The sequence below is a fragment of the Magnolia sinica genome, chromosome 2 (genome assembly GCF_029962835.1).
Source record: "Magnolia sinica isolate HGM2019 chromosome 2, MsV1, whole genome shotgun sequence".
NCBI lineage: Eukaryota > Viridiplantae > Streptophyta > Magnoliopsida > Magnoliales > Magnoliaceae > Magnolia > Magnolia sinica.
The window spans coordinates 126,564,436-126,590,560 of NC_080574.1; the positions used below are offsets into that span (position 1 = coordinate 126,564,436).

The 26,125-nt window shown below is 40.2% G+C and overlaps 1 protein-coding gene across 4 annotated transcripts; it reads right to left on the reverse strand.

The window, feature by feature from the left end:
• LOC131237575 (uncharacterized) lies at positions 1–25,994 on the reverse strand. 4 transcript variants are annotated; one of them, XM_058235411.1, is made up of 10 exons: positions 25,739–25,994; positions 25,576–25,620; positions 24,646–24,930; positions 23,366–23,568; positions 3,799–3,921; positions 3,559–3,657; positions 3,418–3,477; positions 1,771–1,865; positions 1,246–1,302; positions 1–315 (listed from the first exon to the last, which is right to left on the reverse strand). In XM_058235411.1, the coding sequence occupies exons 1-10, from the start codon at positions 25,962–25,964 to the stop codon at positions 198–200; spliced, it is 1,311 nt and encodes a 436-aa protein (XP_058091394.1). In that variant the 5' UTR covers positions 25,965–25,994; the 3' UTR covers positions 1–197. The 4 variants fall into 4 exon arrangements, with proteins under 4 accessions (XP_058091394.1, XP_058091395.1, XP_058091396.1 ...); XM_058235412.1 differs by having other exon boundaries at positions 3,802–3,921; positions 25,739–25,993; XM_058235413.1 differs by lacking the exon at positions 1,246–1,302 and having other exon boundaries at positions 25,739–25,992.
• Between the last annotated feature and the right edge of the window lie 131 nt (positions 25,995–26,125).

The following is a 26,125-nucleotide window of genomic DNA, read 5'->3' on the forward strand; positions in this document are numbered from 1 at the left end:
TTAGAGAAACAGACAATTGCAGCAGTAAAATACAATGAAATGGATTAGGAAAAGCTTACAAGATCATTTAATTTTCAAATCTATGCAAACCCCACTAATTTGATTTTTAAGCTACAATCTTAGTACCCTGAAACATGATCCACACACCATGAGAACACAAAGTCCCTATGATTGTTTCATCGTATCTCAGCCGTTGATCACTTGATAGGCTTCATGTTTTGGTTAAGAGGCTGCTGGAAAGTATAGAGATTTCGACTGCAGTAGTTGCGCCTGTAGAAGCTGGGCTCCTTTGGAACCGTTAAAGGCCTGTTTGATCTGTCCACACAAATAACAAGAGATCAAATGTACGAATATTTTAGCCCTTGAAAAGAGGAATGGTGAGATGGAGAGCATGTAACGCATATGTCACATGTGCAGAAGATCTGGGGCGTTCATTAGGCGTAGCTAACACTATGAACATGCCCTGTTCCACCCGTTGGTGCGCCTATTTATCACCTCTTTTTTTTTTCTTTTTTTCTTTTTTTTGAAATTATCATTTTGGAGGCAGTTGTTTGCTACAACCGTGCAAATATACCACAGCACCACATGTATGCAAGATCTAAACCGCAGGCCAGTTGAACGGTTACATAACCATCTTATCCATTAATCATGTAGGTAACATTAGATATTATCCGGATTTCAATAAATCTATGAAAGTTTGAAAAAGCTAATATCTTAGTTTGATTTTTATCTTTTTGTGTTTTTCTTTAGTCTTATGACTGATGGAATGGAAAAGAAAAAATATTTATATATCTTTACCCAACATAGACTATTGTTAAGTATGTTGAACTATGCCATGTATGTGTGAGCAGAAATGCAGCCGATGGAAAACCTAGCCTAGAAACTTTTAACCGGGCATATGTGCCCGCTCCAATGGGAAACCTGGCCCAGAAATCTTTAACTAGGCGTGTGTGCCTACCCCGGTGGAAAATATAGCTAGCTCAGAAACCTTTAACCGAGCGTGTGTGCCCAACCTGGTGGGAAACCTGGCCAAAAAACCTTTAACTGAGCACGTATGTCATAAAAATGGTTTTTTGTTTGTTATTCACATGAGGCCTTATAATAGCTGAAAATGAACCTATGGATTTGGCTGTGGCCATTTGATTTCTAACTTTGTGTAGATGAAAATGAACCCATGAATTTGACTGTGGCCATTTGATTTCAAACTTGTGGAGAGAGAGAGAGAGAGAGAGAGAGAGAGAGTACCTGATACATCCAACCATGTATATATAACAATTCAACTCCAAGACTAACTTCACACAACTACATAAATTATGTAGTTGTGAATTAACTAAGACTAATTCAAACTCTATTCAACAAGTTCAAAAGCCGGGCTAGACTCCTGTGATAACTCATAACCGTTTTAAAGTGGTGGTGATTTTTCGACCATACATGTTGCAGAGTTGTACAGTGGTCCAGACCGTCCAAGCCCCTGACCCAGTTGTTGATGGAGCATATTAAGAAAATTAAACGGTGAAGATGATGATGGTAACCATCTGATTTTTCCATTGAAATTTGGACCGCTCACTATTTTACTTTTAACCATTCATTGGATAGTCATCCATTAGATGGTTAGGATTGCTTGGTTAATCCATCCACCATACTCCTCACAATTTGGATGATCTGGATATCCTTACTTGAATGCCACGTGTAAGGAGAGTTACCATCAATTTTTAAATGGCAGCAAACTATCACAGGAGAACTTCAGAAAGCCTAAAGCAATACATGTACCTTTGAGGGAAGAAGGGCCTATCAAAAAGAGGCATCAGTTGGGCTCTTGGAACCATTTCCTTCCTCAATGTCTTAATCTCTTCTTCTTCAATAATCTGCATGGCCCACTTAGAATTTCCATCAGATCATCTTAATGACATGTGATTTGGTGATTCTTATTCTAAACCAATCTATCCAAGCCCAGTCCATGATCTATAAACATGGGCCGGGCCCGCCCAAATAGCCAAGCATAGCCTAAGCCCAAACCAGTCTGCTGGTCAAGTACTGATTAGGGGGGCAAATGGGTTGGGTTGAGCAGAGCTCAAAACCTGACCGGTTTAAGCATCTGGAGTCTCATTTTCAGCTTATACCCAATTATCGTCAGGTCCAAGTCCAAATAAGCTGGGTTTGGATTAGGTCCAGGTTACTCAACTAAAATTTTCAGTAGGTGGGTCTTTAAATTCACTTGCCTTAATTACCTTATGAAGGGATTTTAAGAATTGGTTCTGTATTGAGTTCTGGCCGGGTCTATTTTGGTTGGTTTAAGTCAACTTTGATAGATTCCGGACCCAACCCATTTCATAATGGAGACCAACTTCCACCCAGTTATGTTAGGGCCTGTTTGGAACTCTGGGATTAGGTGGTATTAAATTACAAAATTTTGTGGAACATAAATTTCATCCGGAATTTGGAATCAATGAGAATGATCTAATCAATTCAGGTATTTGACCCTCCACTCCCAGCATAAAATCCAATGGGATTTGTGGTGGATTTTTAAATCCACAATATTGATGGCCCCATGTTGATGCACGTGTGTTATATCAACACAGTCATCCATATATATCCTTTACAAGTGATACTCAAGTTGCATATGAATATAGGCGAGCCCCATCAATTATGAAATCTAATACATTGATTATAATTCTAGTATCCATCCAACGCTGGTTTCACATCATACAGTTTTTCCGAACAAAAGATTTCGATCCCAAACATGGGATTAGAAGGCCAAAATACCATAGCATTTCTAGATATTTGTTCGTTGTATAATAATAGTGTCTTCCAAATTGGCCCTTAAGCCTGAAAATGGGTGAACCCTAGGCCTGGATTTTGAACTGGTTGGGCCAGGACTTAAGTCTAGCTCTATTCAAAATTTTGAATTTTCTAGTCACATGCTCAGCCCATTTCCAGCCTTAAAACACACTTGGAAGTAATGGTGGGTTGGGTCAGGTCAACTCAGGTGGAATCTGATGTGTCGTCCGAGTTGACTCAGACCCAGTCAGACCCGATCCAGATCAAGGGAGTGAGTCGGACAAAACGAGTCAGTCCCAATCACCGAGTCTTTTAATCATATTCCAAAACCAACCCATTCAATATTTTGGACCCTGATGAAGCTAAGTGGGTCCATGTTTATATCCAAATCCATTTATTATAGGACCAGCTCCAAAGACCCGTTGGGTCGACCCGACCCATATGAACCCCTAATCCTTATAATATTATTCAAATAATCCCTACCAGCAGGCTCTCATGTTGGACCTTTTATGTATATCTAAAACAAAGATTATTTATTGGCCGGTCATAAAATCTCCAAGATCTGCCAGTGGGCCTTTGGCCTCCCAAGAAAGCTAGATGTGGGCCAGACCTGGACATGTCCTACACTACCATCCCTACCTTTTTCATCTTCTCTAGTTGTTTTTGCTGATACTCCAGCCAACTCATCTTGAATGCAACCTATACACATTGTGAAAGATGAGTGAAATTGATTGATGAGAATAGAGAAGGAGATGGGAGTTTCTCGTAAGTGGGCCTCACCAGATCATTGAATCCTGCCCGTAGGGAAGCTCGTTGCTGTGTGCGAAGCTTGATATCCATTGGCTTGGTCTGTTCTTTTACTGGAGGTTTGTGTACCATCTGTAGTTACAACATTTCATTGGGAAAATTGCTAATTCCATTAAGAAAAGGGGGAGAGAGAGAGAGAGAGAGAGAGAGAGAGAGAGAGAGAGAGAGATGCATGAACACGTGCCCAAGTGTGTGAAGGTGTAAGGTACTATCTACCTCAGGTTTATCAGTAGTCAATGGCAATCCTTGTGCGATTGGAATCCGATGTTTCGCCTTCTCCGCGTCCATTTCTTGTAATCTTTTCATCAATGCCCGTTCCTTCATTTGTCCTCTAGACTGGACAAAAGAGAGAGAGAGAGAGAGAGAGAGAGAACCAAGATTGCTTAATCTTCAAACTGGCAATTCACATCAATACCCACCTGATTGATTCTCATGCACTGATTTTCCATCATGGGTATTGAAATTTACAACTTGTGCACCATTTCCAATCTCAAAATGTAAAATGGGTGCCCACAAATCAATCAGCTTGAGTATAAAGATAGCTAATTATCGAAATTTAGAAGTGTTTGGAACTAGATATCCAACTCGGAATCTGTGGACGAACACCCACGTTAGCACATGTTCGCCGTTGAATCTATACCGTTACCTCAGTATGGAGTTTGAATGGTTGAGATTGACCGGATCGGACACTGCGGCCAGAGACCATTTGGAGTGAAGACTGTGAACTTGAGAGCTTCAAAGCCTTCATGGAAACGTGAAGAAAGTTAGGAGGCCATCTAAGCTGCGTTTGGATGCATAAGTATTCCAAGGTGGACTTCAATGTTCTTGCCAATCAGGACCGTAGATGGATCATAACCGTGCATGACTCCCTTTTAATTTTGGCTGCTGGCCATTTGATTTCTGTCCTCAATTCAGTGGGTGCCAATTGAACGGTTAGGATTTTCCAATCAAAGTGATCTCCATTTGTAATGGTAACCATTATTTTGGACTGTCTGGATTGGTTTAAGCGTATGCCTGGCTTTCTACCACCCAATGAGTTCTGTGTGTGCAATGGACATTACTCAGAAAAAATACTAGTTGATTCATGCACACGTGCCATGAACATGCCCTGGCCCAAAAATCAGTTTGGCCATGTCATCAGGCAGGTCCCACCACAAGTTTGGCCAACTCATCAAATGGCGTCCATTGTAAGCATACCCCAGCCTAAAAATCAGTTTGGCCCACCATCAGGTGGGTCACACATCTAAGAGAAAAACCAATCAGTTAGAAAAAAAAAAAAGGACCAATCGTCCATATTCAAAATACAAATGTTGCCCTCCTGACGGGTTGAAGAATTTTGCTAGTCCAAGACCCAAAACACATATTTCAACACTATTGCAATAAGTGGCACATCCAAACATGGCACTATGTACAAAACAAGGCAAAAAAAATGAAAAGGGTGGTTAACCTTAGGCGAAGAAATGGACTTGGAATATTCCATGTTTGGGTGAAGGTTGTGAGGGGGAGGTTTGGATTGTGAATTGAATTTAAAATGGCGGGGAGTGTTTGGGTGTTGGTAAGGGATATGTTTTCAATTCTGTTGCTAATTTGCCATATCACCAGCTTCTTTTGGGATTCTCGGATTCTAATTGGTCGAATTTCTAACTGTTGGGCCCACCACCACACCTAACTGTCTGATTAAACCGAGCTGTCTTTTGTGTCCTGATCGAACAAACGTTACAAATGTTTCAAAAGGTACTTCGATGGTGCTTCCCATTTCCCGATTTATAATAAAGTTTGCTACGCACACGTGTTAATAATATGGCACGCTTGAGTGAAATACAAGCCTTCCATAAGGTGGGCCTTGCTTTGTGGACCTTGGAAAAGTGATTAAGAAAAAAAATACAGCAACGGTCCACATTCAATCAAGAGAATCCTAACTATTCTATGGCTGAGATCTCTTAATCTCATGGTTTTTTGGTGCACGGCTCATCCACATCGAGACTCATAATATCAACAGTTCAGATCACTTTCCATCAACCCCACTTTTACAAACTGAAAGCCTGAACGTGCCGTACAAACTTAGGCCCAGTTATTATAAAATAGTCTATTTTGAGGGCATTGTCTGTAAGGTGTTCCTTCACATCAATGGTGCAGAAGTGGGACCCATATTTCACCAATCCAAACCGTTCATCTGATGGGCACCACCTGGCGGATCTCTTTGAGAAATTAAATATAAAAATGGATCCCACACACCTGAAAGAACTGATCAGGAAGATGGAATGGCTAAGATCTTCCAGACTATGAGGTATTGAGGCAAGGTCCAAAACTGTTTGGGCCTACCCCAACGATGATGTGTATATATAAAGGTGGGACCCACTGGTATAAACTTAAAACTCCAGCATACTAAACATCTCTGTTTGAGGAGGGGGAAAGAGGCATGCAGGCATCAGAACAGTTAGCCCATTGCGTTGCCGTTGGGGGAAGGGATCCTATCATTTTAAAAGTAAAATGGTGGGCCCTTGTCAGTTAGATAGGAAAAAGCCATGCAGACGACCGGACTGTTAGTATTCCCCTTGTCATTGGATGCGAAGCATGGTCCACTTGGAAAGTGATGGGCCATGATGTGTGGACTCTACTTCTAACTGTTCTAACGTTTTCATGCATTGAAAGTGGGGGTCCAACTAGGGTGGGGTTCGTATGGGCCTGACTCAACTCGGGTCCGATTATGACCATTATTCAAGACTTTGGGACATGGACTGACTCGTTCGGTACTGAGTCGAGTATGAACTCGGATGAGTCATGTGGTGACTTTTCCAAGTTTTTTGACTCGTAGTTAGAGTTGGGTAACGAGTTGACTCGAACCAAGTTAGGGCTGACCCTGTTTTGAAATAGACCTGACCCAAACTTGACTCGACTTAGTGCCAAATCCAGCATGCCTAACCTGATCTAAGTCCAGGTTTATCATAGACTAACCGGAACCGAGTCAATTCGGGTCGGGTTGGGTGCAGTGGGCATTCACGTGCTGAAATCAAAGCTTAGAACCTAAGTGCACCTTGTGGAATTGCACCATCTTCATTGGCTACACAGTATCTTCTATATATATATATATATATATATATATATATATATGAGAGAGAGAGAGAGAGAGAGAGATGAGTCGGGTTTGGGATATTGGACAAAGTCTGCTCGGTTCGGATCGACTCACCCACCCAATTGGTGTCAATTTAGGTCTGAATGAGTTGGATGAGTCAAGACTGCCAAGCCGAGTCATCTCGTGGCTAGCTCTACTTTTGGTGCTGAACTGGATTTGACTCGACCAAGTCTGAGTCGACTCAGACGAGTCATCAATCCAAGATTATGACTCGAGTGCAATCCCAGCCCTATGGGGTAACGCTTGGGCTAGTTGGATTCATCAGACTCGGTGCTCACCCATCTGAGTCGTCGAATCAATAGGCCACTTCGTGGATTGAGCACAGGCCAAACCTCAGGTAAATCGAAACACCTCTGATGTTTGATCAATCACCTACTCTTAGATGGACCTTCCACTTCTATAGTAAGTGGAGCATGTCATCATTCTAAAACTGGCACTTTTTCTCATTGATCTAAACCGTTCAATCAATCCACCATCTATTAGATGGGCCATAGGCTAAAAATCTCATTGTTTGAATTCTCCAACCGCCCACTCATTATTGTTTGATTAGGTTCAATCCGAGAAACTTAATTAAAGGTTCGATCATGCACATTGAAGGTGATCCAAAATCACCCAATTAATCAAATTTCAAAGATGTCCATCCAAAAGGTGACTGGCCCATTAATCATTGATCAAACTCACCTATTAAGGCTCATTTGCTTGTCCAACTGTCATGGACGGTGCGCTGTCCCTTAAATATCAAACCAAATGGATGATCCTACCAGCCGATTGAGAGACTTTGCCCTTTTTTCTCAACGGTCTATGTTCATCCTGGAAGTCCCTGTGATCTACAACGAGGATTCTGGCTAACGAATGTGAACTTGGGTTGCAGCTCATCCACGGTGGGGCGCTGCGGATGAACCGTCCGAATCTAGTTATATATCCTAGCCACATGCCAAGATAGAATTCTGGCCAACGAACTTTCACACATGTATAATCTGACGGGTCGATCTGGATCGTCTATTCGGTGAAGGACACATTTCATGGGCCACCATGAAAATCAGACCGATCGAATGACTGAATCTAGATGCAACTTGAACTTCTTTTCTATAAGCGATCCTTGATGGACACCAACAAAGAGAAGGATCAGAATGTTGATTTTCACTAATTTTATATAAACGATCTTGACCCTCCATTTTATAGACTATGATAAAGAGAACTGGTTTCAATATTTCCCGTCCAACATGCAATTTGTGTGGGACGTCCTTACCATAGATATAGTAGGCCCACGATGAAGATTTATTGACACAAAAATCATACAGGCACCTTCATCAGGTGGGCCATACTGTTGGAATCAATGAACAGTCGATTGTCTGACTCAACACACAGTGTGTGGCCCACTTAGTGATCTGATCAGCCTAAGTTTTGATGAGGGTGATCTTCATATTGGGGCAAAAAGTTTTAATGGTAGTGATTTCCTAATAAATGGCATGCTGGCAGATCAGTTGTAATTGATCAAACGGTCATCACAACGGCACATGGCATGTGGGGCCCACCCAAGATGTTCATACTTGATCAAAACCGTGTATCTTGTGTGCCTTATCATGGCCACCATACAGCCGAAGAATAATCCCGGTAACAAAATCAGGTGGGACACACCAGAGGGATCAACGTAAAATCATGCCTGAAACATGTTCCCATTGGAAATTTGATCTCTAGTGGGGCCCACTAAAGTGCCCATCACTCAACCCATTGATTATCTGACATATCTTACTCAATTTTTATTTTTAAAAAAAAAAATGGATATGAAAATTTTACCCAATTACCTGAAGACATTTTTATAATTTACTCAAATAATAATAATTTTAACTCAAAAATTAAATACAATTAACTAATTATATTATAAAAATGGTCCTTATGCTTTTAAATATTTGTATTAATTTAATTAACCATTTAACTAATTTTTTATTATTTTTTTAATTAGATATTAGTCAAATATCCAATTACCCAACTACCCAACTTAAATTCGACTTTTTGGAATAATATCCATATCTAATTAATATCAAACTTACCTAAACCCATATCTATATCCAATGATTAAGTTAGATATCAAAAAAGATATTGCAATATCTCACCAACACCCAATCCTTTAGGGGCCCATATACAGCTACACATATTTGGGTGTAATGATGGGAATTGGACGGCCCGGATCACCGGCCTGACTCCATCCACATTGGACCAGTACATTAAAACCAATGAACCAGGCCAGCCCACACCTAATCATCTTGTCATTCCAAGAAATCAATGGTCGATAGAGAGTCCATTTCATGATCAGGACCTTTGTAACGATTTATTATTATTATTATATATATATACGAAATTTTTATGCTGAGTGGCGTTCGGTAGATCTCTCCCATGTATTACGTTAAGTCATAGGGATTAGAAACAAAATTCTACCCACCAATCTGCTAATCTGCCTTGATTCATCCGTCGTGATGGACGATGGGTGATCCACTTTCCTTCATTTGGGAAAAGTAAGTGGGGCCCACTTTCCTTGAGTGGCCCACTTTCTTTATTGAGGGTACGATTTGAATATCGACCTAAACATCATTTATCACGTGATGAGATGCTTGTAATAAAATAATTGAGCATGCATCTATATATGGTACGTGTTGGGACCACCATCTTCACATGGTGCGCTCTAAATTGTACGAGATGGTTGCTATAGGTGGGTTGGCTTCATGTGAGGAATTTCCATGGGTAAACAAGGTTGATGCATGCAAGATCTCGACCGTTCATCTGGTGGGCGTCATCATATTAGGGATATGAACCAAAAATAAGGATGATTGGTTGATCCTAACCTCCCCATTTGAGTATGAAAACAACTAATAATGTTTGTTTCTGGCCTGACCAGGATAGGGATCACTCAATCAGCTTCATTGTTGGGCTGCTGATATATGGTGTGCCAATGGGATTAATGGTTGTGGATCACTGAAACAAGGGTCATACTAGTATGAAGTTGGTGCTTGAGAATCATGTTATCTTTGTAGGATGATGAAGATATGAGGCACCACATGATCCATCGGCCTAGTGGGCCCTATCACAGTATGCTCTCCTGGCATATCATCATAGCCATCCAGTGAAAATGAACACAAGCAACCAACGGTCCACGTTTAATTGAGTCAATATTGGATGGGTAGGATTCTCTAATTGGAAAGACTTTTGGGTATCGCCCATCTACCATTGGCCCATTATGTGAACAATTTCAATGACCAAAAGGTGGGTCCCACACATACATCTGAAAATTCAGCATGGTCCACACACGAAATAGACCAGATTGGAATATCCCAATTGTGTAATATTGGGCATTTACTTTTTTGTTGAATGTGAACCATTGCTATATTAATTTTTCTCTGAAACCGTGTATTTGTTGATCTCCTAGTGAACGTACGGTCGGGATTCTTTCAATAGGAGGATATTTGGTGCTGTTAGAAAATTTCTTTTGGATACATCGAAAAAAAAAAAAAAAAAAAAAATTTATCACTAGGCTGAATCACGTATAAAATACGCTGTCCTTAAAGCGTGATTCGCCCCCTTATCAACACGATAGGTCCACTATGGAACAGTCAGACTTAGACGATGGAGATGATAACAGTATTCAAAAATGGAGCTACGAACTGTATATGATTTGATGGGAGAGATGGTGTGTTGAGATAATAAAATCGGATTGGAATGATCCAGTTTATATAGGCCTCAGGTTTAGACCCGTTGTGCAAAGTGCGCCATCTAGCGTCACTGCTGCCTCACTGCCCACGCCCGTGCCTGAGCACACGCGTGCATAGGGCTGTTCACGAGTCAAGCTAGCTCGAAAAGCTCGCTCGACTCGGCTCGAGTCAGCTCGGATTAACTCGGCTTGAATAGCCGATTCGAGCCAAGCCAAGCTAATTATTTGAAGCTTGAGTTGAGTTCAAGCCAAGTTCGACCATAGGGCATTTCGACTCGACTCGACTCGAAGCTCGAACTCGAGCTCGACTTGGCTCGATTAATAAATATATTAAATATTTTCTATATATATATATATATATATATATATATAATATTAATATAAGTTTTAAGTTTAAACTTAAAAATAAAAAAATAAAGAAAAACCCTGGAGTCTCTACCCGACCGCACGCACCCCCTTCCCTTTCCCTTTCTTCTCTTTCTCTGCACACTGCTAGCTGCACGCCCGCCCCGACCACCACCACTAGTTTTCATTTCAACTCCACAATAGTATGATTTCAATATCTTGAGATCTACTTCTTAGACGAGAAACCCAAGAAATTTGAGATAGGTTCTTCTCAGATTTGTTAGAGCTTCAAGGAAATCCAATGATCTGATTGGCTAAAGCTCTTTACTTGGATTTCTGATCTATGTTCTGCTCTATTTTTTTTTCTAGTACTTGGATTTCTGCTGGTGGAAGAAGATCAAGAACAGATCGGTTCTTATAGGTTTCCTCATCCGATTCGAAGCTTTGTTTAGTTTTTTCATCGGGTTTTGCTTTGATTCTCTTAAGATTTTTGAATTTTTTTATCAATGGAGGAGGATCAAGAACAGAATCCATGACTCTCTCACCCAACAAGCTCGAGCTCGACTCGAGGTAAACTCGACTCGACTCGAACCACTAGCTCGACTCGAACTCGACTCGACAGCTTTGGCAAACAAGCCAAGCTTCAATGTTGAGCTCGAGGCTAAGCTCGAGCTCGAGCTCGAACTCGAGTACATCATGGACAAGCCAAGCCAAGCTTGGCCCACCTCGACTCGGCTCGGCTCGATGCCCACCTCTACGCGTGCATGTGTTCCAGTGCGAAGCGCCATCTAGCGCCACTACTGCCTCACTGCCCACACCTGTGCCCGAGCGCGCATGCCCGTGCGTGTGTTCCAGTGCGAAGCAACCCATATTTCATCTCCTCCAAAAAGCTTCAAGTAAGAATACCCTTCTCAACATCTCATGTAAACCACAAAACTATTCTTTGCATTTTCGATGTGGGATAAAGCATACACCGCACTTTTTAATTCAAAAAATTCAAAAAGTATTTTGACGGGGAAATCTCAAAATTTTGAAAATTTTAAATTTTCATTTTTATTATTTTTAAAACCACTGATTTTCAACAGGTGCACATCCACACCGTGGCCTACAACACCAATTGTCTAGATCACTTAATCATGGGTCCAATTTGGCCCACCTTGTGCAAAATATAGCCCACACCTGTTCTTTTGGAACTTTGTTTTTTTTTTTTTTCTCAGGGTGCATGGCTCACATAGTTAATGGGCCGGCTAGATTTATGTAATTGATTATTAAATAGTATTTTATTGTAATTTTTTATATTATGCTCGTGAGAGTTTTGTGCTCTTATTACCCGTATTATAGGTGAATGTAGTAAGATACATACCAATCCCAAATAATTGAAACGAGGCATAGAAGATGATGAGTTTCTGATTGGATCCACCCATATGAGTCGTTGTTTTCAACCCGTTTTCAACTCTGGCAAGTGAGTCCATGTTAAGTAATCTATACCAATGAAGCCTTCACTGAATGGAGCGTACCCTCTGGAGTCGAAAGATCTCAGCCATCCACATCAGGAAGTCGGTTCCTCTATAAGTGCTTGTAGAATAAGCTTATTCTACAAGTGCTGTCTTTTGGGGCCATGGGTGTTTGTATGTTATAGAATATCCATACAATCAGTCCAGCAAGGTGGGAAGCCTCACATAAAAGCTGGACGCCACAAAAGTCGGGAAATCCAACTGTTAGATGGGCCAACAAGTGAATTTGGACGTCTTTGGATGGTTGTCCTTTGATTTTCATGGTGCGTCCCAACATGTTGTGTTTATACCATCCAACCCGTTCGTTACTTCATTCAACCGTGATGATGAGATTCCAAAAAGATCAGGTGTACAAAACCATTACGTGGACCCTACCGATGAAAACAGCAAACAACCGTCCAAAAACCTATAAACTCACGTGGTGGCGCACATGACAGTTGGATCGCCTGATTTTTTGGGTGTCCGACATTTACGGTGGGAGACCTGCTTGACAGTTCGGATATCATAAATTCACCCCGATGGGCCCCACCCAAAGCACGGACTTGTAGAGGACAACCATTTCCATTTGAATTTAGACCGCTGTTATATTTCTCTTCTCAACCATCTAATCCCTGTGGTGCAACTGACTAATGGTATGGATAGACGAACCATGGGCCCCACAACTCAACACTGAGAATCCGCGTACAGTTATGAAAAACGAGGACCACTTATCTTATCAGTCCAGCGCAACGATCTCAATCATGCACGTGAATACTAGCTGTCTGCTCTTTCACGAAAGCTAGAAAGAACATGCAGTTGTTTTGCGAATCTCTCTCTCTCTCTCTCTCTCTCTCTCTCTCTTCTCTGATTACTCACGTAGATAAAGAGGCAGTGATGATTGCGGGATTTTTGGATTTCACCTTTTCTCTTCCTCCTTCAGAACAAAATCTCCACGGCCTTAGCCTGCTACTGTTTTTGTTTGTATTTGCAATCACGCTCTTCTTTCCATCTTTTCTTACCAAAAGACCCCACCCTAGGCATATCCTTTCCTTTCTTTTCTTCATTTCCAGCCTTTTGCTTTCTCTCTCTTCCTCTCTCTTGCTTCCTACCTGCATTCAACACCACACATACTCGTACTTCTTAGATTTTCAAATGTGGCTACTTTTTCTCTCACTCTTTTTTTTCTTTTTTTTTCTTTTTTTTTCTTTTTTTTCTTTTTGTTAGCTTGTTAGTACACCCCGCTGTCAGTTCACACTTCTTCTTTGGAGGACCTACCATTTATGTTATCTTGTTTTTAGTTCCTATAACCGGGGCCTATAGTTCGAATGATCTGGACCGTTGGTCGGTTGGGCCTCATTGGATGAATGATACCCAAAAAGTTTTATTGTCAACGGCTGTGATCACTAAACCATAGGCTCCACTTGTACGAACTTAACGGCTCTAGAATCATGTAATTTCATAGACAAACTACTTGATACTCTAACAGAATATGACGTTTAAGCAGACACTTTACAAGTAGAATAATTATCCATTAATCCAAACCATCCAAATCATGGCTCCACCGTGGATGAATCATAACCTATAAATCAAAGGTTAGGATTATCTTCCCAATCTAGATTTTTAAACGTGCGCCATTTCCATTAGAGACAACAACTTAGACAGTTTGGATTGAGGTTTTTGTATGCCATGTCTAGGGTGATTGTCTGCATGTGTACGGAGTGTTACACACTGCCAGCGTATATGGATAACAGGTTTACCAAGCGCACAGCCATCTCCAGCTCTGTCAATCTGAATGGAAGCATTCCTGCAAGTTTTGCAGAGGCGTGCAAGATCTGAGGTTTCCATTAGGTGGGTCCCACTAATTAGATCTTCTAGCTCAAAAACCAGGCGGTTTCATTCCTCCGGTGGGCCACAATGTACAAAAAAAAAAAAAAAAAAAAAAAAAGGGAAAGCCCGCTAAAAGTTTGTTACAGCCATCCGTTTGTATTGTCAACCTTGGCCCACCTTCATGCCTGGAGATGTAAAGCAGTATCGTAAACCTACACATGTACCATATTGGCACGTGTGGTTTGCATGTTGATGGGCTGTCTACACGTGTGGGAACTTACACAACAACAAATAAACGGACGGAGGGAAGGGTGAATTGAGTTCGTTTTTCCTATGTCGCGGCTAGAATCACCACCAAGCGTCGCCCCACTGGGCCCACATGCTGAAATGGTTTGATGATCGAACACTATTCATGTTATGTATACTCTCTGTACAGGTCACCGAACGGAAATTACACAAAATGGATGATTTCAGTCCTCACTATGTGTATATGGATATAGAACATTGAAAGAAAATTTCCAACGGCTCACATTCACCTCCAAAAATCAAAGGTTAAAATCATTCTTAAAGATTTATTATGATATCATAGCTCATTTGTAGTAGCACTATAAAGATGGACCGTTCAGATTATCAGACCAACTCTACATGTGGGCCCCAAGGGGCGACTCATGCGGGCTACCCTGAGCAGAGATAGAGGCAAAACGAACTCGAGTGCGCTTGCATTCTTTCGTGCTTTCCCAACGAAGATACGTTGCTAATCGTACACGCCCTTCCCAAAGACTTGTGAAAGAAAATCAGAACTGTGCGAGTTCCAAGACGCTCGTCATGCTGATCCCACCATTGGGCTAATTTGGTGCTAAAATCACATCCGTTGGTGAAACTCTACGGCTGGATTTTAGGAAAAAGTTTGAACGGTTGATGAAACTTGATTAACGGTCGCCATTCAATGTTCAAATCCAGCGGCTAGAATTGTCCAATAGACCTGATCTTGGACAATCATATCTACAACGAGGGCCCACCTAATTCTCAATTCGGATCTCGTACAAGTGTGCGTATAGGTCTGTACGTAGACTAGTGATGGGGTGGAGGATCAGCAAGCCTAGACATAGGCTGACAATGGGCCGGGCTTGGGTAGTCTCGGCCCGTATTTGAACTGTTTCGGGCCGGGCAGTCGGGCTGGCCCTATTCAACATTCAAATCGGAGCCCGTGCAACAAAAAGATGTGGGGTCCACCTTTGTATGTGTGTGAGACATCCACTTCAGCCATCATTTCGGACACCTCATGTTTGGACGGGATCCCAAAAATCAGGCCGATCCAAAAATCAAGTGGGCCACACTGCAGGGAACAGTACGTATGGAATGCTTACCATCGACACCCTCTTCGTCCCACCTGATGTCCATGTTCTATTCAACCCGTTCGTAAGTTGATTCCCGCAGGAATGAAGGTAAAAACCAAATATCAGTCTGATCGAAAACTTCAGTGGTCCCGATAAGGTTTTAATAGCAGACGTCCCATCCACATTCTTCCCAGTGGTGCGGTCCACTTGATTTTTGGATCTGCATGACTTTTGGTTCTTGTAATAACATGAGCTGGATCGTATGAACGGAGTGGATGTCACGTACATATGGTGGGCCCACAGCATTATCTCTTAGCAGCTGCATATATACAACAACTGTTTCAGGAGACAGGAAATTGCGCCGGACCTGCTTGCTTGCATTACGTCATCAGTTCCTGAACGAAGATATTTAGTGGTCCTCGACCCAAGGATGTGCACGTTATACTCTGGTTGTCATTTAGGATAAGTACGGCCCTTGTTCAATGACCTAAGTCCATGAGTATATCTGGGCCATCTATCACTGAATGATTATTAATAAAATCCCTCGAGAAGAGGAACCCAGAACCGCTCAACTTGCTATGAAAATAGACGGTCAAGATGAGAATACAGCTGTGAATACCTTCGAGAACGGCCCAGCATTACTGCCTAGAATTTCTAACCTAGGAGATTTTTGTTTACGCTTCTTACAGTGCAGGCGGAATCAGACCAACGGTCTGGATCACCGGACGGTGGATGCATTTGTGGGCGTTCAATGACCACTTCTCCTGTGTTGTGGACCACTTAGAGATTTAGATCTGCTTCAATTTTTGGATCAAACCCAAAAATGAGCTGGAAAAACTGATGGACGGCTTGGATATACAACTAATACATCAATGTGGACCCCACGGCAGGGCAACATCCACTAACGTGTTTCTTCATGAACCCTAGGTTGCTAAAATACATTCTCAACTTATAACCGTTGGATTGGGATTCTTTTAAATGATTCAAACTATTTATATGATAAGCCTCGCGTGGCTAGAGGATACCAAAGGACAAACTCTCTTACGAAAGTATCTCAACCTTTTGAATTATTCAAAATTCATGGAAACCGTCCATCTGGGAAGGAAAAGGGGCAAATGATCATGGGTTTAAAATATTTTAGCCTAAGAGCTTTTATTTTTGGGATACCCGATATAGACGGTTTCGATCATTGGAAAATGAACCCAGGTCAAGAGGCTAAAGCCCCAATTTATGCTAATGCAGCACATCCGGATGTATTTTACCAAACCTCTCCTTGAACGGCTGCTGCATGTGTCACCCTCTCAGTGGCGGCGCCCAACATAATGTATGTGTCTTATCCATGCCGTCCATCTATTTTGCCAGCTCCCTAAAATGACTTAGATCCAAAGCTCTAAGTGGAACAAACCACAAAAAACAGTGGGAATGAACGCCCACTATTGAAGACTTCACGGGGCCCACCATAATGTTTTATTTGCCATCGAACCTGTTCATAAGGTCATTGTGACATGGATAAAGGTAAACACAAATATATGTTTGATCCAAAACTTAAGTAGCTCCTAGGAAGTTTTTAATGGTGGGCATTCAATCTCCATTGTTTTATCTGGTGTGGTCTATTTGAGATTCGAATGTGAATTATTTTGGGGATGATGCCCTAAAATGAGCTAGCAAAATGGATGAACGGTAAAACATATACAACATGGTGGAGCTTCTATCAGGTCATGCCCCAAGGTTATTAGTGCCACGAGCAATCAGCTTCCTGCTCCAAATGGCCTCTTCGCTAGGGACATTCCTACAAGGGAATCCGCTTCCTTTGGCAACTACTCACATGATATGCTTTGATTAGGCGGTAGGAGGCTATCAAAGATGGGGCCAACTCAATGTACAACTTCCAATCATGCTCCATGTGAGCTGTCTCTTTCTCTAGCTGGTTACCTAATTAAATGCCGTCATATTAGGTTAAAAAAGATGTCCGTCTTATTAAAGAAAGTACTGGCCGGGAAACATGTTAGATATGACCGGGCATAGTGATGTGGCTAGATTTAAATGGTAGGCTTGTATATATGCTGTCCAAAATGTGTCAATACCTACCAGATTTTTCGTTTGCCTCGTTTATGATTGAGTCACGTTACTACTGTGGTTGGGTTTCAAATTCGGTGACGTGATTATTACGTGAGTGTTAGAATTGGATAAACGGCTCAATTCAATCCAAACAACTATGACCCCAAGTATTGAAATATATATATATATATATATATATATATATATATATATATATATATATATATATATTAAAAATCGACTGTATATAATCAAGTTGTAATAAAATTACTTGCTTATTGAACTACTTGTACAATGTTACTTAATTAAGATGATAATGTGATAGTTAAATGGTAGGGTTCGGCTACTAAAAATGGGTTACAAATCTACTTTTAGTATAAAAAGACTTTTTTTCTTCAATACATTTAAAAAAAATAAAAAAATAAAAATCTTACAGTCAACCGTAAAGAACAACCGCCAAATGCCATTCTGAATGGAAAATTTTGCTTAATACTTAAACTAAATCCAACATATGAGCTTAGACTCGAATTACAGCTAACTTTAACAACTACTTGATTACTACTATGGATTACTCTAAGAAATATAAATAGAAAATAAATGTAAAGTTTATACTAAGGAGTGTTAATGACTGATAAAGATAAGGATTGCACTGAGGAATGTATATGATTGATAATTGAAAGATAAATTTGGTTTGATTTAGTTTGGTTGATATGAGACTATTTTTTCTTGCTGCATTCATTAGCTATTTATAGCCTTAAACTAATTATCTAAATGCTTCCCACGTTCTAACAATTATTATAACCATTTCAGTACTACATAACCTTTTAGAGACTTCTTTCTAAACTTGTCATATGTTCTATTAACCGTTTCAGGCTTTCTTACCAACTCAACTAGTCGATCAACCTTCTAAATGACTCTCAGCCACTTGGTTTACTTTTGAATTCTTTTTAACTGCTCTTTATCTTGTCATCCTATCAAATATAATTCAGTAAAAAGCACATCAAGCATCTTTGAATATCTTTATTATGTTATATCTTTCCCTTAGTACAACACAGGTCCTTTCCAATTGGATTTTCCAAGAACAGTCAGAAATATGATATAACATTGCCCCTCACATCGTTTCACCTTTGGTAAAGAGTGAATGCTATATTAATTCGTTGTTTGGCATAATAAATGTAATTGTTCGGTCATGTAAAAATATTGATTTTGATCATCTTGACCGATTTGACCATCTTGATCAGAAAACATCAAAGTTGGCCAACTTGGCCGAACTCGACCATCTTGGTTGAAAAACAGTAAATTCGGCTATCTTGATTGAGAAACGGTAAATTTGGCCGTCTTAATTGAACTTGGCTATCATGATCGAAGAACGACAAATTCGATTGTCTTGGTCGAACTCGGCTATCATGTGAAGAACGACAAATTTGGCCATGACAATGGAGATTATTGGTCAATTAACTATGAATAGGGCTTATGGTTGACCGATGTGGTAATACGGCCTAGAACTTGGCTTGCTACATCCTAAATCATTTAAATAATTTGGTCACGATTCAAACGGTGTAGTTCAATCATTGGAGGTGGTTCAAGGCCTACTTAGTTTTGACTTTCATGATATAGTAGATTCCTAGAGAGAGGCTGCCTTCTAGGTATATCCTAATTTCTTTTTTCAAGAATGGTGTTCCTGACCTCTCATTCAAGTTGTCAAAACTCAACAAGCATCAGAGCGTTTCGTATCTCCTGGATTAGAGGTGGATGAATATTATATCATAAAAGAAGTAACTGCGGTGCTGACGTTATTGACACCGGACTTCCAACAGAACTAATATCAAAGATTGGTTGAGGCACATTTTGTTGCGACATGGTAGGTGTTTGTTTTTTTTAGAAAACATCATATTCAAGTTTCCAACCTGACTGGCTATCCATCTGTTAAAGGTCTCGGCCTAAATTTGTGACTGCTCGACTTGAGTTGGTAACTGTTCTGACATATAGAAAACACCATATTCAAGTTTCCAACCTGGTTGGTTATCCATCTGTTAAAGGTCTTGGCCTAAATTTGTGACTGCTCAGCCTGAGCTGGTAACTGTTCTAATATATGGTGATTCACCATTTACATATCACGTAGCACAACCATCATTGTTTAAAAAAGATATATGGATCATCTCGTTTTTTCATTACTTTCATACTAGCTCATGTTATTTGGTCTGTTGTGCATGCCAAACTTATGTTATGGTTCTATTTCCAATTCGGTCACATGATTAGTGCGGGTGTGCCAAAATTTAATGTGCGGCTCAATTTAAACCCAACAACTCTAACCCCAAGCACTAAGATAGGTAGATATGTTAGAAATTGACGGTATATGATCAAGTTCTAATAAGATCGGTCTTCCATTTAGCTACTTGTATAGCATTGCTTAAGATGATCAAGCGATAGTTAGAAGAGATCTTTGGATGAAAAACTTTGCTTGATACTTAAACTAAATCTAACATACAAGTAAAGATTCAGATTATAGCTAAGGTTAATGAGTACTTGATTAATGTTACGCATTAAATAATGTAAATAGTAGGTAAATATCAAGAATATGCCAAAGGAAAGAAAATAAAGAATAAAGAATAAAGATAAAACTAAGGAAGGTAAATAACTAATAATTAAAAGAATTAAAAGATAGATTTGATTTAGTTTTAATAACATTATCTTTTCTTGTTGCATTCATTTATTATTTATAGTCTTACACTAATAATCTAAATACTTCTCATGTTTTAAGGATTACTATTTGTTTCATCACTGCATGACTTTTTCAAGACTTTCTTATAAAATTTTCAGATGTCCTAGCAGCCACTTAATCTTTGATATCAATGATAATGACCAGGTTCCACTTAGCCATTCGAACAACCTCCTAAGTGACTCTCCCTCTCTAATTTTGCTTTCAAATTCTTTCAACTACTCCTGTATTATCATCTTGTAGGTTAAAAAATGTCAAGTATATCTGTACATCTTTATCATACTATATCTTTATTTTTCCTATGCTATAATAAGTTTTGCTAATAATTGTACTTCTTAATTGAGTTTCTCGAAAATCTAATGCATAATTTTTGCTAATAATTGTACTTTTCAATTGAGTTTCTCAAACAACTAATGCATTAAGGGCGTGTTTGGATTCACGTTTTGGTTGTCTTGTATTGTATTTGGTACTGTTCATGTATACGTTGGGCGATATTCAGAATACATCCAGCGGAGACGTGCCACTAACCAATGTTTGGATAGGACGTATTACTCTAGCATGTATAGAATTTCATGTCAGATCAATGTTTGGAAACGATCAGATAAAGGCCACACGATGTATATACGTGCGTGTAGTGGGGCTCACTCACTGTTCCATAGAATGATCTGAGCCGTTCATTCACTTCAGAGGGTGGGCATTACCCTTGCCTAGGTATATATCCTTTTGTTTTTATGCAAACTATTGCAAAATCTCAACCGTTAAACATGAAATGGACGGCGGAGTAAACACCCTCATGGGCCACGCTAATTTCACTCCAAAAGCACTCCTTTCCGGATGGTTTTTTATCCTAAATCCAATGGACGAAGTGAATTTTCAGCTTCAATAAGTGGGTCACCAAACTTCACAGAGTCAACGTACGTCGACTCTGTTGCGAAACAGAGGTTCCGTCTTTTTGTTGTGGGCCACCATCATGCAGTGAAAGGTGGAGCTGAACCGTTCATCAGGTAGAGGGAGAAAAATCCATCAAAAACATGTTGACCTTTCATGGCCATGTACTTCATCATGATCGCTACAATGATCAAAAGAAGACCGTTCGGCTGTTGTTTCAGCTTAATTGTCTTAGTGGGCCACATCATTGGATTATCAAAGCTCACCATTCATGGTTTAAATGTCGAGAGGAAGATGATGGATGGTGTAGATTTGTTAAAAGACGGTCATACTGGGCATTACCAGTAACACAGTGAAAGAAGAAAATGCTTTCTTCCTATTTACGTCTGATTGAATATCCGGCCGGTTGTGCGGTACAATCTCATCGATGATGTAAAGTGGTTCTCGGGCGCATTCGCGCGCGTTGAATGCGTCGCCCGCCGTTCGTTTCCAAACGAGGAACATGTCCCATCAACCCCTCTAATACGATACCATACACTCGAAACCGTGAATCTAAATACGCCCTAAATGCATTATACGTGGACAGTGATGACGTGGTCCAATACAAAGACATGCAAACATGAAATCCCTTTCGAAACAAACAAAGGATCCGGACTTTCTTTAATGGAGTCCATATCTAACAACGCACGGATCCACCAATCAAATCTTACCACACGTCATCAAGGATGATGCGCCCCTCAACACCTAATTCACCTTTCATGGCCAAGTAAATTTCAAGAGGCCATCTGAGACGGGCATAGCAAGCATGGGTTTTCAGTTGTTCTCGGTAGTGCCCACGGTTAAGTAATCTAGACCGTTGATCTTTCGTTCCCATTCTAGATAGACCATTTCCCAAAAGTCCCTGATTGAAAGATCCTGTCCACCAATATCAGGACATTTTTCAGTTGAATATCAACCATGGTAATATCTACATAACCGTTCTACTCCCAGCCCACAAATTCAAGCTTTTAATTTCTGAAGATTTTCTAGAAATTGTTCATCCAACATGGAACACAAACGCCAGTGGTCTACACTAACAAGCCGTGGCCCACTTTTCAAATCCTCGGGTCACTTAGCTTTCCTTGCACGATTTGTAACCTGCCCCGAATATTCACAGTATTTACGTTTTCTCAGTGCGTACACCCTACACGTGGGACCCTGGTTCTTAAGGGCAGAAAATGAAAGGTTAGGATTGTTCTATTGGGATAGGACCAGCAATGCTGGGGCCCAACAAATGGATCATTGAAAGATTGTACGAGTCCTCATCAATTTAACTCTGGAAGCGGATTTGCTGTAGCTGGTGTATTGACTTCAGCAAGTTACGTGGGTCTCATCATGAGGTATGTATTATATCCAAACCGTCCATCCATTTTGCGAGCTCATATTAAGGCTTGAGACGAAAAATAATACAGATATAACTATCAAGTGGACCACACCGAAAAAAGAAGTGGGGGATTGAAAATCTACCATTGAAATCCTTTTAGGGGTCACAGAAGCTTTGGATCAATATGAAATTTGTTTTTCCTATTCATCCAGGTCTTTGTGACCTTATGAATATATTGGATGGAAAATAAAAGTTATGGTGGGCCATACTAATGTATTAATCGTGAAAATCATTATCTCCGCTTCTATTTGTGGTGTGGTCCAGTTGATCTTTGGATATGATTCAATTTTTGTATAATCTCTAAAATGATCTCAAAAAATGGATGAACGGTGTAGATATAATAAATTCATCACTCTGAGGCCCATGTAACTTTGATCTCCTTTGAACCGTTTGTACAACTCGGAGCTGGAGGAGCTTCAGCGCTCGTCTTCGCACGATACGTACCTACACCAGTTATATAGCTGGTGTGTGGTACACCAGCCGATCCGCTTCCGATTTAGGCTTCCAATCTGACAAGTGGGGGTAGGGTTCAATAATCCAGACCGTTAGTTGCATTCCACCGTGGATGGATTATACATATAAAAAAAATCTCATATTGTAATATTCCCAAACACCCATACTGTGACATTTTTAGTTGAATCTGGATCGCTATTTATTCCTCTTCTTAACCGTTTATCTGAAGATTGTCCAATCGAATACAATTTTGGAGTATAGTCCATCCACTTTGGGGCCCAACGAACCAACGGTCAGGATCACTGAACTACCAGACCCACTTGTCAGAGTTAAAAACCCGGGTATATTAAGTAATTACATGCAAATCAAAACACTATCTTTGTGAATTTTCATGTACGTACCTGATTTTCCATTGCTTTTGATTTCAAATGAAAGCTTAACGGCTCTCCTCCTACTACTTCACAGCTTGTCAGTGGTATCTCTTTAAGGGGTGGAGCTGATTCAGGGCTAGTATTGCCTGAACTAAGATAAGGTGGGGTACTTTGAGTTCCCACATCTCTTGTCATCTGTCCATTTCGTCCAATCCTCTGAATAGGCTCCATCTCTACCATCAAAACCCACAACAAAGATAGCCCACTTAATTACTAATAATTGATATCTGTACCCACTTATTTTGATAGATACACCCTTTTGTTTCTACTTTTGGTGACACAAGAGTACAACATTGTATGATTTTTATACCAAATGAGAATATAAAAGAATTATTCTAAGAGCAAAAATAAAAAGTTTGATATCATGCACTAAGAAATTGTACACGTGGCATGAAGGTCACTCAAATTAAACTGCCTATTTAGACAGATCATATATATATATATATAAAATACTTATTTAAATTTTTTTTAACTAATGATTTTTGGATAGTGGACAGTAGAAATTAAAAATACTCAATGGCCCAAATTCATTGTACAAATGTCCATTAATCAGAGGCTAAGATCATTCAATCAATCTGATTTTGTGATGATAAAACATCTATAGTGGGTCCCTCAATTTGAGCAGTTTAATTTGAGATTATTTATGCTGTGTATTAACCATCACCCTGCCAGAGTATCAAATAAAACGTATATAAAAAGGATAAAAGACAGATGAACACGGACAGGATCGTGGACAGCGAGACAAATATCGCCTAGCCTTCTGAAAATGTCGCGATAATATAGCGAGATATACACTCCATGATATTAATTATCTCGATATTATCCCAAAACTTTGTTAGTTTGTTATGAAAAATATATTTCTTGAAATTTTATTTTTTTTTTTAAATTGCTTTAAAATAATTTATTTTCATCGAGATTTTTAGCTAATATCCAAGGAAAGCCACCATCTTTGAAAATCTCCCGAGAAATTTCCGTAGTCTGGGCGGAATGTGCACTGAAATTCCGTGCACCCGTCTCCCTCTTTCCCAATGAATTTGGCCGGAATCCCAAGACATACACAAAAGTGGGATTTTCATGCTGCCTATCCATTAACTGAGGCTGGAATCCCAGCACAAAATCCAAAATCAGAATTTTCAAAACCCTATTTCGGAATGCACGCTGGGATTCCCGCCAGCCATGATGAATGGGTCCCACTGAAATAAAGCTACAAAAGATAAAGAAACACTGAGGAATGGTACAGTCTTACAAACCTGACGTGGGAGTTTCTTCGTCTTCTTCCTCCTCATGTGTTATGGTAGTCCGCGTTTGCACGAGACGCGCATGTGCGAATACGAGAGGGGCTGACTTAGTAATCCTAGTTGAAGTAGGAAAGGACCTTCCGCTCAATGTTTTGGCAGACAAGCATTCCAATGGAACTTGTCCTGAGAGGGGATTGCATATATACCTCTCAGCTTCATTCCATTTTGAGTGCAAAGGGTTCCCATACACATACTCCCAACCAGACCCTGACCCTGACCCTGACCTTGCCTGCAAAGCTGCCCACATGAACATAGCCCAACGTAACAAGCTATTATACAATCTGGATCTTGAATTTCTATATGTGGGACCCATGATCCAGTTATTAAAACCATCAATATGATCAGCACCAACGTGGATGGCCCATGTCTCAAAAATCTCAACTGTTGTTGCCAACCACTGATTGAAGGGTCAGGATTATTTTTTTTTTTACAATCTATGGTGGATTTTGGTACTTGGGTTATCTACAGTGGGGCACATCATGTCAATGGATTGAATAAGTGAACCATGAGTCCCACTTACACAAACTTGAAACCTGATCAAACTACTGATTTTTGTAAGCATGCATTCATCAAAACTCTCCTAGCCATCCAATCTTTTGCCACTATGTTCTGGTTGAACATGGACCGTCCATACGTTTTCCTTCTCAACTATCAGTTTGCTGGCCGCTAATTGAACGGCTAGGATATTTTGTCCCACCTGATAGACTTTCATTACTTCGGTCATTCAAATGGGGTCCACTTGTACATACTTAAAACCCAATCAAACTATTTTTCCCGCATGCATTCATCAAAAACCAAAAATCTTAAAAGAAAAAATGAAAAAAAAAAAAAAAAAAAAAAAAAAAAAAAAAAAACAATCTTATTTATAATAAATTTCCTTACCTTTGAGTGCAGCTGTAAACGAATACGTAGAAGGGTCGAAGTGATCTGGCAAGATGTTGTTGAGGGTATGAGAAAGAGAACGTGATTTAAAGAAAAAATGAAATATCTTCAACGTTGATATACACCGAAGAATGGTGTATCTGAGAAGTAGAAGTAGGAGTACCTTTTGGGGTGTAACCAGGAGAAGAAGCTGTGCTAGAGATAGTGGTAGGGTGTCTAAATGATTTAGCTTCTTCTCTAAAACTAGTTAAGTTGGAAGCTGAGAATCTTCTTGAATTGGTATTCTCCCTTGTAATGCAAGCCTTCAAGAACTCATCTCTCATGTCGAATTCCGGCTCTTCCCGGCGCCGGTAAGTTAGGGGAGGTTGATCCATGGCGGCTGGGGACATTGTTCAGCGACAGATGTGAGGGGTTTGGAATAAGATATAGCTTCTTTTTAAACTGGTATTTTTGAAAGTTTTTTTTGGTAGCTTGCAGGAGTACCTGAAATTGTAGTCCAAAAGCCAACTAAATATGGGCCCACCCCGGAATGGAAGCTGATATTCGTGGC

What these genes read in the sequence shown, in the direction of transcription:
- LOC131237575 (XM_058235411.1), bottom strand. Translation starts at nt 25,964, where the DNA reads ATGTCCCCAGCCGCCATGGATCAACCTCCCCTAACTTACCGGCGCCGG. An exon ending in CTACTGATAAACCTGAGGTA is followed by an intron (nt 3,658 to 3,798) that starts GATAGTACCTTA and finishes TTGTAACTACAG; the next exon opens with ATGGTACACAAACCTCCAGT. An exon ending in TACATGGTTGGATGTATCAG is followed by an intron (nt 316 to 1,245) that starts GTACTCTCTCTC and finishes TTGTGTGGACAG; the next exon opens with ATCAAACAGGCCTTTAACGG.